Source organism: Ischnura elegans, chromosome 1 (assembly GCF_921293095.1).
Source record: "Ischnura elegans chromosome 1, ioIscEleg1.1, whole genome shotgun sequence".
Classification (NCBI taxonomy): Eukaryota; Metazoa; Arthropoda; class Insecta; order Odonata; family Coenagrionidae; genus Ischnura; species Ischnura elegans.
Window position 1 is genome coordinate 99,724,952 of NC_060246.1, and position 13,372 is coordinate 99,738,323.

A 13,372-nucleotide genomic window follows, 5' to 3' on the forward strand; every position below is an offset into this window, starting at 1 on the left:
CATTTTGTATAATAACGATATCTCATTTACCGGAAACACTGTCTTGACTTTTTAGTAGTAAACTCAAATCTAGAGTTATCTATCACTTAAAAACATTCTTAGCTTTGACTGAATAAATGCAAGCTACCTATCAAGAAAGCTCAGAAAATAAGAAATAGATACCTATATGTAAATTAAAGAAAACAACATGTTAGATGACAAGCATGCATTGGGTTCTCGCCAAGCTAATAGACGATCGCCGGCGTTGTCCTGCCGGAAGGATTTATTGGAAAAGATATAAAGGAAAGAAAATAAAATCACTCTCCAAGGTTTATGGAACGGATTCATTACGGATTATCAGGAGCAAGACCTTGTTTCCCTGCGTATTTTCTGTCGTGCGTTTAGATTGATTAATGTGCGAGTGTCAAAGGCAGAGCAAAATGAAAGTGGCATCTTGGATACATTTCTATCACGCAAAATTCTGACGCCCCGATCACAGTATGTTTGACCTTGCACAAGTGTTAGTATTCTAGCAATCATCCACATACTTCTAGACTACGCTAGTCCAATTACCGTTTGGTCTAGAACTATCGTAACATTCTGGAAAATCCACATCACTACCAACATCCTGCCCGGTGTCCTTCCTAGATTTCGCTAATTGGTGCGGAACTAGTTGTCACTTTTTTCTGGTTGCATCTAATCGCCGCCGATTAGTATACATATATGCAATTATTGTCATTTACATTCGATCATTCACTGTTTACATCGCACTTTTATTTTCTCTTCCAAAATTTATTTTTTCGTTATAACGTACCAACAAACTCAGCCACAGCTCAATTACTGTGTAATAGTTTATCGGACGGCTTCGAGAATTTCTGAGCTTGGTTTAGAAAATTATGTACACGTTGGAATCTTCCGAGTTACGTTAGGTCAAATAGCCTGTCATTTAAACTTAATTCAATGAAAAATTCAGTAGGATAATTTATGATGAAAAACTATTTTAACATCAATTTACAAGTATTCACGCAAGATTCGAGCAGGATTTGAGTACGAAGAAGGCCTTGGAAAGATAAAGATGAAAATTCATCTGATATGGTAATTCATCTGATTTATAAGATAATCGCAACGGAAAGTAACAATTGAGAACAAATATAAATCATACGAGTTTTCTGCTTGGCCATTTTAGAGATAGATCCTAAAACTTTTAGTCATGTCAATATTTTCTAAAACAGTTACCAGAAGTTTTCTTTTACATTGATCCATGAGTATCTTAAAAAAAACATTCTGGTACAGTAATCGGAACGATTATGGCTATCTAATCGTCAAGAGGATAGATATTCTCCTCAAATAATGCTCCTACGCACCGCTCATCTAAGGAAATAGTATTTTACGCATATTTTGGCTCTCAATATTTGTCATTTTTGCTCTAATTTCTCACTATCAAAACCAATTTAAGTTCTTGCAAAACTATACCAGATATTTGCTGTACCTTACTTGTGACTTCATGTAAATGTTTTAAAACGATTTTTAAATAATTGTTCTGTTGTTATTACGTTCTTCGTCATGGTGTAAACATATTTTATGTGCTGTTAAACCCTCCTTTCAATCGGGGTAAAATAACATGCTGGAAAAATATTGGTGAGGAAAGTTGAACCCTGGAATAGTGACCGTTGGAGTTCGGATTTCGCGCACCTCATAATATTCAAAGAGAGCTGGAGTAGATCCACCACAAATAACAGTTGTTAAATTTGTTCTTTCGGTAACCACGTCCATGGTCTCCTATGAAAGTAGTTTTTTGTCCAGGAAATACTTTTTCCCGCCGTCTTTTATCGTCGAAATGGAAAGGGCGTACTTTGGATAGCGCTGAGTCAACTTAATTGGTGAAATTGCTATCCTTTGTTTCAGAGCACGTTGCGAGATGTGATTGAAGTCCTGTTGTTTTCAACTCTTTGCCTCCCTCCCTCGCTGTCGTCTCCCATGGTTACGTAACGCAGCAGCCAGCTGAATCGCTCGGCCTTTCTTCAGCCTCGCCGAGAATTCAAACCCCCGAACGTCATGGCAACACAATATTTTTCCATGGAAACATCCGCGTGATGTGAATGAAAAGTACTCACTCTCATTCACTCAGTTGGTACAATTTCCTTGAACAAGATAATTTTGCACAAGGAATGTTTAGCTTCAAATCTCGTCAAATTCGTTTCAAGGTAGCATTTATATTGTTTTTACTTGATCCAATGCAATAACGAGACTTTTTCTCGGCCGAAGAGGAATAGAGAAATTTCCGTATGCTTGAAGTTTAGGTGTTTAGAAAACTATAAAAAGGCTAATTAATGCCACTTTCGTTTAATTTTGCGTAGTGAGTTAGGGATATGCGGACTTTAGAACGATATAACGATAATAATATTATACGATATTTGCCGGCCTCGGTGGCGGTTGGGTAAAGTCCTCGCCTGCTAAACCGTAGGTCGTGGGTTCGAATCCCGCCTGGGTAGGTGATCCCTATCCAGGGCATGGATGTTTGTGCTGTACTTTGTTAATGTCGGAAACCCTCGTTGTAAAAGGCCATCATGTGCTGTTTACGGGGAAGTTGATAATAAATAAAATAAATAAATATAAAATCTGTTATTTTGTCAATCAGGTAGATATCTTAGGTCTTTTTTTACATCGCGACAATGCGGAGTGCAGACATTAAGCATGTGCTCTCTTTCACATCATCCCTCATTTGGATCACATTATTTTCTGTCCTCTCTTTTTTTCCACATTGTACCAAAAACATAAAGTAATATGCTCACAAAAATGCTGCAGTTACTTGTGTAACATAGATTCACAACTATCTAAATTGTTTTTATACTTCATTTCTGCACTCCTTCAAAGTGGTGAAGGTGTCACTACGCTTGTCAATAGCCTTCATAGCATTTCATCGCCAGTATTTGATTAATAATAGAGAATTATGCCGGTAAATCTATGGGAATTAAATGAAAAATTTATTGCTGGGGGATTTTTTAATGAATGGAGTATTCTGTATATCCGTATTTATGCCTATTCTTCCGTTTTTGGATAAAATATTATTCAAAAATACAGTTATATATAATGTTTATTCTTTCAATTCTCTTGTCATTACTTATTGGTAACTATAATATTTAGAGTTATTCGACATTTTTATTTCGGTATAAAAAATTATATTAAAATAAAAAAGACAAACCAACCAAATGCTAACTCTTTTCTAAACAATGTACCCACTGCTTGAGTAAAAGGAAGCAATAATATGCACTATGCTTCTTTGTGTTGAGTATTACATTCAATTGAATCAGCAAAAACTCTCGACAATCCATTCATTTGTATTAATGGTATGCGATTAAATTAAAGAATTATATCGGAAAATCAATGGCCAATCGAGAAAAAATATGATCAAGGAAAATCATTTTCATTAGTATTGTATACTTATATGTATATGTACTTATATGTGTATTTTATTAGTATTATATACGATATAACAGGAGTTATAGCTAGTGCTCAATTTCTGAAAAATACCCCATACCACCATAAAGAATGCGGTGCAACAAATAGTTTTTTCCTTCAATCCGTACTCAATGACGTATTCATTTATAACAATAATAATTTATCGGTACAAAGATAATTTAACATTAAACACACATAATAACTGATGCATCAATGTTAGTGTGCACACATGTAGCCTACAAAAACGTCATCAACTCTTGTTTCTAAGCAAATATTCATTAACCAAATTATGTATATTTTACAGCACAACATTGTATACTTTATAATTAGATTACTGATGAATCTTATAAATAGTTGCAATGCATGTCCTCCTGAGCCACTGTCTCCTTAGGAGGTGTTTGCATTGGCAAAATGGCTAGGAAAAGGAAAACGCATTACGTGATCATCATTTCGGACAATGACTCTTGACTGAGTTTGTTTTTCTGTCGTCAGCGGATCCGCGTGTGGAGGGATGGCCGTTGATGGATAGCCCGTGGACGACAGTGGGTGCCGTCGCCGCCTACCTCTACGTCGTCCTCGTCCTCGGACCTCGCCTCATGGTCAACCAGAAGCCCTTCAACCTGCGCACGGCCCTCATAGCGTACAACGCCGCGCAGGTCCTCTTCAGCATTTTCATGTTCTGGGAGGTACGTACACTGACGTTGCTCGACTAACCCTGCAGAGGGAGATGGAGCCTCGCCTAATACCTACCGCCCCCTCCATTTTAAGAGCTCCTCCCCCCTTATCATCTTCATACTATTAGGTGCTCCAAATTACCCCATCCTCACGCTTGCCCTAAAAAATTCAACTTAAAAAGACTCATAACCTCGCTGTTCCAGTTGTATGTTGTCTTTGTCCTCGTGCCGACTTGTTTTAAACTTAAGGAAGCATCTTGAAAATTAAAAGGTATTCAAAATAGATTTTTGTCAGGAGTTACCTGTATCCAAATTCCAAAATTTTGGCCAAGTAATTTCTCTGCAAGAATAATTCAATATTTGTAATAGAATAATGACTTATCAAAGATTTCTTCAATATTCCCAGAACATTTCTAGTTTCTATTGCTATTTTCAAGAAGTTAATTCATCGAGGAAAATGGCTCATCAAGCAGGAGGGATGAGTCCTTTTTAGAGCACTGCAAGGTTAGATTCTAGATCCTGGATTCTCTCTGCCATCGCTTTATTTCTAAGGGCGTAGCAGCATAGAGATGTGGGTAGCTTAAGTATGTAAATGAATGACCAATGGCCTGAACTCTGGCGCGAATGTCTGAAGTAAAAGTCGCATATTTCGAGCTTTCCAATGGCGAAGTTTTCAGTCGCAGTATAAAAACTTTATGAATTTTGAATGTAGACTGGCTTGGAGCATTTAATGGAGCTCCTCGTTGGAGGCTACAGCTTCCCCAGCAAGTATCGCCTTGGCTGGAGCCCAATGGGAGTGCTTTGTCACAATGTCGTGGCTTCTGGTAAATATAACTATGAACGCCCAAGGTTCTGCATTTAATTATTTTTCTGTATTAAATAAAGAACGTTAAATTATGTCACAAACAACATTCAGCTGAAAATTTTGAGGGAATAAAAAAGATGCGAAGATATCAAGTTTCGTACCTTTTGTTTCCAACAAGTTATACCCATGATGGGAACCAGAATGAGAGCAGTCTGATCTGTATCGGTAATTACTAGAAATGTAAAACTTATGCCACTCTTGCCCACAGGAGTAATTATTATAGTAGGCATCTAATTACTTCAAGCTCTCTCTCCCCTCTAAAACCTTAGAAACTCTATTTCGTGGAAGTCTGTCATAGCTTACGACCTCGGACTAATAATACTTACGAAATAATCTTACGACTAAGAAGCTTACGACTAAATGCTACAACTAGTTTTCAGTCGATATTTCTCCATTTTTCGGTACTTTTCCTGAGGTGAGGTGATTATATTTGAGTTTTTGAGAATAATTTTATTCTCACTCTTGAGAGAAAATGCTTGCATTTGATTGCATAATATTCGCGAAAATATATTATTAACATACAAACTGATGCATGCGAGCATGACGATCAATCTTTTAACTAAGGAGTGTTACATTCTGACAGATTCCACAAACATTCTGTTACATATTTTAAATCAAGCACAATTGACCACGCAGCCGTGTTATGCCTTTTAAACTATTATAATTTTGCATTAAATTAACACCCAACATGAACCTCTTACGTGAACAGACACAGGTAATCACCCGCACTATCTTATCAACCTTAGATCTCTCATGAATATTCCCTTATTTTTTCCCCTAGACATTTAAATTTTCCGAAATTCGTTTACGTGGGTGACACTCGCTAATCCACAGCCTTCAGCCTCCTTTCATCCCTCCATCTTGGAAGATAGGACACGTCGAAGCGGTTCGGGGCAAGGACTTTGCGGAGGATTCATTGCCTATGGTCACAGGTTTACCTTGCAATATGCTTTCAAGCCGAAGCAAAGGTCACTTCTCTCCTTCCTTGACTTAGAACTGACGCGTAATATGAAGGTTAAACTCTCACTCACACAACTAGCATTAGGATGTATTGATTTGTTGATGGAGGCTGCGGAGTTGAAACAATCGAAAATCTGTATGATTGAAAAAATAGTGAATGTTTACATTTCGGCGGTAGGGAAGGAGTCTAGGTAGATTCGGCTCTAGAATCACGCTGAATTCAGTCTTTTCCTTTGGCACGTCGTTGTATTACCAGTATTCTTATATTTTCTCATCCAAATTCGAGCGTTGCATTAAAGGGTGAAAAATCTGAAAGGCACTTGCATGACGACTTGAAACATTTATTTCGTTTTTGGGTTTGATAATTTGAGTGTTGTCGGCTAAATTCTAATCTCTGCCGAATTTGTCTCAATGTAAATTGCTGGTTTATTGTAGAACCCATGAATATATGAAGCAATGTAATTACCTATACCGAAATGGTTTGATAGACATGAAGTTTTCAAAGACAATTTATATCCTTTTTAACATTTGGAAGAATATTTATCCCTAGCATCGATATGTCTCGTGGAGTGGCATCGCATGGGCGCCAATCTGGCCTTTTTCAAATGAGGATAAAATTGACCCTTGCCATTGGTCTAAATCGGTATTTCTTAAACCAAATAATTTTTATATCATGAATACACTAATGGTGGGTAACGAATCGCAATCAATGCCTTTCGTTTTCTTTGATGAAGGAAGCTATATGTTCTTCATAAACACAATTAAAATTTAAATTCTCGAGAGCTATGAAAGCAATATTAAATCAAAGGATAAGAAACCTTGACAAATGGCGAAATAAAGTGGAAGTTGAGAAAAATCTTTTCAAATTAGACAACATTCTTACATGCTATTTTCAATTTTCCACGAAGAAATATTTTATGGAAATGAACCAAGAATTGAATGGGGTATTTAAGGCAATAGGAATATGAAATCGATGACTTTGGTTCAAGGGATGCATAGTGTATATACCTTTCTGTTCTCGATTTGTGAAGTTTGAAGTACTAAATGACCGTTTATTGGTAGTAATTTTGCCCACGGTAGAGTGAGAGAATATGCCATATCAAAAAGGGTGAATTCATTATTTTTTGAAACCACTTCATTCCCTCAATAAAAAAACAGTGATTTATTTTCACTCCTGTTACGCACGCGTGGACGGAAATATATAAGAATAGTGTTGTAACACTCCATGCTTCGTTAAATATCCCTTTAGCTCTGTTTTGTTACTTCGATCGTTGATCCTATTCATTGGGCATCAATAATAGTAGTTCTGCTACAATAGGTTTCAAGTGACAATTACGTGAAAAAAGAAGTTTTGCAAGGAATGGAAAAAAAACTGACCGAATGACAATTCACTTGATACTTCTAGCCTCCAAACGAAAACTTATTTAATTGACGATTTTTCCTCCCTCTTTCTCATTTTTGCTGGTGGTAAACTCATTAAAATAATCACGAGAGGGAACAGGTGGCTAATACCGCAGAGTTGTTATTAAATATTCATGCAAATACTTTTTATTGCTTGAAACTCTACTATACAGATGAATAAAGCTGTTAGACTTTAATTTAGGAAAAGAAATAAACCGAGTTATCACTGATAAATTAAAAATAATCGGTACTTATTCCATAAAATTTAATTTTTTACCTGTTTCGTCGTGAAGGTAACATTTACACGCGACGAAACCGGTGGTTCAATAAAGTTTGATGGAGTGGAAAAGTATCAAATAGTTGTAGTTCATTAAAATATATTTGCCCCATGTTATGTCTCAAAACATCAAATTTGTTTGATCACTTCTTACTCAAGCTTGCACAATTCAACTTTAGATCTATCTCAATCTTTAGTGTCTACATTTCGATACTATGAGTCTTGGGAAGAGGAGGAGCTATTCAAGGAGTCATCCGCTTTAATGTGCGTATGATTAAAACCTCAAACTCCCAACATACATACAATTCTTCAATTTTTCTAAGATGTTTTATTAAAATTTGTCAAAGTTATTTTTTCTCCATATGAAACATTGCATTTGATGACTGTATGAAGTAATTTTTAAAAAACGTTGAGCAGCTCAGGATATCTGCACGACAAAGGTTTGCTTGCTAATAATTGCGGCACTTACCAATCGTAATTGTCGATAATCCATAAATTTGGGATAAGAAATCTCTCTTGAGTGACTTTTTCAAATCTTTTGGGTTTAAAACAAAATGAGTGGTTTTAAAACATTTTTTCCATTATTTCAAATATTGAGCTTCCTTCAACGAAACGTCAATTTTTGTTTGTGCATTCAAAATATACAAAGTCCTTCAAATGATATACGCACCTACTTAAGTTGAAATATTTTCTTTTCTTCTCTGCCTATGGTTAACATTTGTCCTGCGATGTCTGCTGAATCAATGGACCTGTAACAGCACCTGATGAGTGGTTGGCTCCTCGACTACAGCTTCCGATGTCAACCTGTTGACTACTCCATGAGGCCACAAGCAATGAGGGTGAGTATCTTATAGCAAAAAATACTATTTTACGCAAAAGACAGCAATAATATCTGTGTCGGAGTACATGCCTGAGTAGCCTCTATGTTTACGTTATCAGCTCAGCGGCTGCACTAATTTTTAATACTAGACTCAAGTTTGAAGCTCGAAGCAATATTAAATGTTTTTGAAGTGTAATACTACAAATTAAACCTTAGGTCGGACCGGAAGGGCTGCACAGAAATTTTTATTTAGTTGTAATTGTATCCAAATGCGTCCATGAATTTTTATCATTGTTGTCTATAATTCTCTCAATTTTTTCATGAAATTAATGATAGCAAATGGTAGGGAGTCGACGAGATAGCATTTTTAGGTAGCTTCCACGAATTTTTATGGGTGAAAACTTTTTACTATCCTTGTATTTCTGTGAGATGTTTTGTTTATTTACTGTCGGAAGATAAATTAATGTGAGAAATTAAGAGTCAATTTTATAATCTCTTTAATAATTGATTTTTTACTCTTCGTCGATCAAATTTTGATTCTCGATCCGATTTCAAAGTTCACAATGCTTAAAAATGAAATATTGTTGATTTATATGCACAAATCATATCCGGGTTAATTAATTTACTGTACGTTTTTAATTCATTTTTAAAATATTCCGGAAAAAATATTATTTTCGGCAGATTTAATTAAAAGATGAGTTAAAACGTGAGCTTTTCCACTTGGTATTGGTAATTTTTCCCCGTAATTGGTAATTTTTCCAGGGTGGTGTAATTTTTCACTGTATTTCGAAACCTAATGTATCGTAATATTAGACTCCATCACTTTGAGCACATCACTCTGATTCGGAAAAATGCCTCCCACGATGGTAACTATGATATAAAATAGTAAATGAAATAAAACTCGCTGACAATGCTCATTTTTAGTAACTCTCCCAGACTTATTAAGCAACTAAAATATTTGAATATAAAATATCGTTTTCTTTCTACAATGCATTAAAATTGTACTTTGCACGTTAGTGATGGTGTAGTTGATTCATGGAGTAAATAAATTGGTTCCTGTTTATTACTGCAATTACGAATTTTCCATCGAATTTCATCCCGAGATCTAATACAGTGGCGTAGCGAGGGGGGAGGTCCGGGGGCTTCCCCCCACCCCCCGAAACATCATGAATTTAGAAAATATTTCTTTGACAAATGAAGTTTTTCGATTATGAAAAGTGTTAAAATTAGTTTAAAACCCTCTACTTAGTACCTCGTTTTTCAAAAATATCCCCCTGGTTTCGGGCCCCTCTCAAACGTAATTCCTGGATACCCCACTGGTCCAATAGTTGATATTGAGTGAACCAAAAAATGAGAAGTAGATACGTTGTAAAATACTAACTGATGATTGTGTTATAATTTTACTCGTTCATTCGGTGCTAAAATTGGTGTGGTAAAAAGTTTCATAGATTATCAAAAACAGCGGTATCCAAGAAATTGAATTTTTTATAACATTCTGTTTGAAATACCTACTCAAGTTTTAAGAGTTGCAGCATAAAAATTTCTGCTGCTTGAGAAGGAAGTGTTTCATCTTTCCATTTCAATTCTCTCAGGAGACATCACTGAGCAAAACCTCGGCACCAAAATTTTTTTGAGCCGCTCATATTTACAAAAGGAAAAAGATATTAAAATCTTTTCTTCCGCGATGAGGTTGCCGGTCTTCGTGCAGTTTAGAGATTTGGGACAGGCATTTGTTTTATTTATTCTACGATTTATTTCGTCATGGGCGGACTTTTTACACAATTTTAAAGCATTTTTCTGTCTTTATGAGCTGACTATACACAAATATCACATTAAGGCCTAGTTCAAATACTCCTAAAACCTATTTACCCAGACATTCAAACCGCTTCATTAGATATGTTTATTATCGCGCTAAATATATTTTAAAATATTTTCTGTCGCTGGTGAGAGAAAAATGAGGGAATTTTTGAACTAGTCACTTCTAGCATCCTCTTCTAGAACTCTAGATCCTAGAACTCTAGCATCCTCACCAAACAGCAATCATAAAATATGTGGCGGGTATTATTATATACTTAATGTGCGGGAGTCCAATAAAAATACTTATTCTTATGCGTGTGCCTTCCTTCTGAATCACTTCCCATGACAATGCTTTTCTACTGCATATATTTTCCGTGCGTTTACCAAAAACATCAATTGATGCATTAGAAAAAGAGAGTAAAAACGTCGTAGTACCGGAGAATGACGGGAATTCGTCGAATAATGTTGTGCGCGCAATAGTTGACTTGGCATTTGCACGAATATCTTCTATTAAAATTCCCTTTAGTTTACGTCTTTCTTTCCACACCGATAAAATCTGTTACGTAATTATTGTTTAACGTGGGCGGTCTCCTCATGCACTATGGAAAATAGTAAGCTGGACCTCAATGACGGGGATAGCGTTCGAAGCCCTTTACGTCAGACCCCTCTTCCTGAATCCCTGAAGAGGTACCCAAAATTGTTTTCAGCGCTCACATATATCAGATGGGAAAATATGAAATCTGCCCCGCAAATTTCTCTGGGGTTAAAAATTATTTTAGCGATGAAGAGTGAAGGAACACAACTCGAAGTTCCACCTTTATATAAAATATTGTCGAAGGAAAATTCTCGGCAGTAAAACGAGAGAGAAACCGACTTCTAACTTACGAAAGATATTTTCGTGCCTTGTGAAAAGGATGCGGTACTAATCGCGAAACGAGGATAAATCTTCAGAAGAGTAAGGAGGCTCTGTATCACGGGAGCCCAAGAGGGAGGTGGGGTGGTATGATGGCACACAGTAGGTACGCAATTGAAATTTTGGGAGGCATCATGAGCCTATGTTTAGAGTAAAAACGTCGTAGATCGTCATAGAAACGTCGTAGAGTAGGTGATAAAAATGAAAAAATGTAATAACTTGACTAAAAGTTGCGTAAAAATGGAGAAGGAGCCGGGAATTCATAAAAATCTAAGCAGACAGAAACAGAAAAATATGTTTTAGTATGAGGGGGGTGTGAGTCATCTGTTTTTGGGGAATAGGTACGTTATTGGGTTTAGAAAGGCAGAGCACCCCTACTTGCATATTCTTTATTGCAATGGAAAATATGATTATTTGGCAGAAATATATAATATGAAAAGTGGGAGAGTTAGAAGAGGATAAGAAGAACTATTACCCACAAGAGTACCTAATGGTAATGTTAAATTTTAATAGGGATTTGGCATTTTCTACGAACAAATTATGCTGTTTTTGATGCTACTGGTGGATTGTTTAAAAAATTAAATTAATAAGAAAATTGGTGAAATAGCAATATAGTGATCTCAAAAGCATTTTCTACACATCGTAGGGTGGAAAAGGCCCTCTTTTTTGACAGGGATGGAACCCAAGCCCATCGTTTAATAGATAATCATTATTTAAATCCATCATATTAGGCAATCTTTTATGAATGGAAGTTAATGTGAAAAAATCATGCAAATTCAATGAGTAATAAAGAAAAATTGGAATACTATAATATTGATATTAATTTAATGTAAAAATGTCATAGTGAATAGTTAAAGTTTTATAAGATACTAGCAGGCCACCTAGCATTGCTCAGAAGGATAGTGCACAGATGAGTGGAAAACTTGGAATTCATGGTTGCATAGCAGGGTTTTTATATTTTCTCTTTGAACGTATCAAGAGGTGTGCCCACCCTGTAGAATGTACAACCACAGATGTTGTATGACATGTCATTACAAATGGTAAGGAGAAAATGATGCAAAGGACGTGTTGGATGCAACTGAAAATAGCACAACAGGGTTTGGTAGCATAATATGTATCTATGTACCACCTTTAATAACAATCCATGCAGCCATTTGGAAATGCATTGCAGACAGACAAACAGACATTCTTTTTTATAAATATAGATTCCATTCCGAACCAAGCATATGCTGTCCATTCCTATCTCTTATTCATGGCTTACTTTGTTTTGAATCTTAAGCTATTAATATGCCCAGCACGAACAGGCGATTGATTAGTTTATGCATACGAATAAGCTTTTATAGAACAAAAATAATAATTAGCCACACGCTTGCATTAAACTAATCATCTCCTATAAATATTTTAGGGTCTCTAAGGGTTATTTCGTGCAAAATAATCACGCCCTATGTAACAATGAACAGTGTTTGAAATGAATGAAAATAACATTTATTGCGTCACGAATACAATTGAGTCGCACTCAGAGAATCGGCGAATCGCGATGGCCGCGGATTCAGTCACGGTTCCGCGCTACGGCTGGCAGGTCTCACTCGCGTGGGCTCAGGGACGCTACTCCTGGAGAAGGGCACCTAATCCCTAGGGTACCATTACCCTTCCGGCGCCAAGGGTCCTCCGCCTGTCTCCCTCCAGGCAGTGCTGCCTTTCGGCGGTAGCACGCCATGATTTGAACGCTACAAATATCTATGGCACTTCAATTATGACCATGGCATGGAGGAGGTGAAAAGAGATTCAAGGAGTCCATGTCCCCTGGAAATATTTAGGAAGTACATACAGTCTTCCCTAAAATTTAAAATCCCTTCAAATAACACCCTCCCCATGAAAATATTTTTGGTGCATTCTTGATGCAATTGCATGAATCAAATGCAGTTGGCAAGTGGGGAAAAACTTTTGGGGAGATGAAGCACCCTGCACTAGCCATACTCCCTACTACTCACCCTGCAATATGCCTGTGCTAAGCATATCCTAACAGACCATCACAAGCATTTATAATTGTTTCTTCTCATTTGACTCTTTGCAGATGGTCAACTTATGTTGGTGGTACTACATATCAAAGCTAACAGAGTTTGCTGATACAGTGAGTATTGCCATAGCCAAAGCTTTTATTAGCAGTGAAAAGGATACAGGATAAAGAAGTATTTCTTGTCATTCAAAATTTTCCTCTTTATTGGAA

General features: G+C 36.5%; 1 protein-coding gene across 2 annotated transcripts in view; it reads left to right on the forward strand.

Annotated features, from left to right (window-relative positions):
* The window catches only part of LOC124167152 (elongation of very long chain fatty acids protein AAEL008004-like), a 205,093-nt gene that overhangs the window by 182,608 nt on the left and 9,113 nt on the right, over window positions 1-13,372 (forward strand). For both annotated transcript variants that reach the window (XM_046544966.1, XM_046544961.1), the window contains exons 4-6: window positions 3,931-4,124; window positions 8,374-8,454; window positions 13,220-13,276. In XM_046544966.1, coding sequence (XP_046400922.1) covers window positions 3,931-4,124; window positions 8,374-8,454; window positions 13,220-13,276 — 332 coding nt within the window. The remainder of the gene's footprint in view (window positions 1-3,930; window positions 4,125-8,373; window positions 8,455-13,219; window positions 13,277-13,372) is intronic.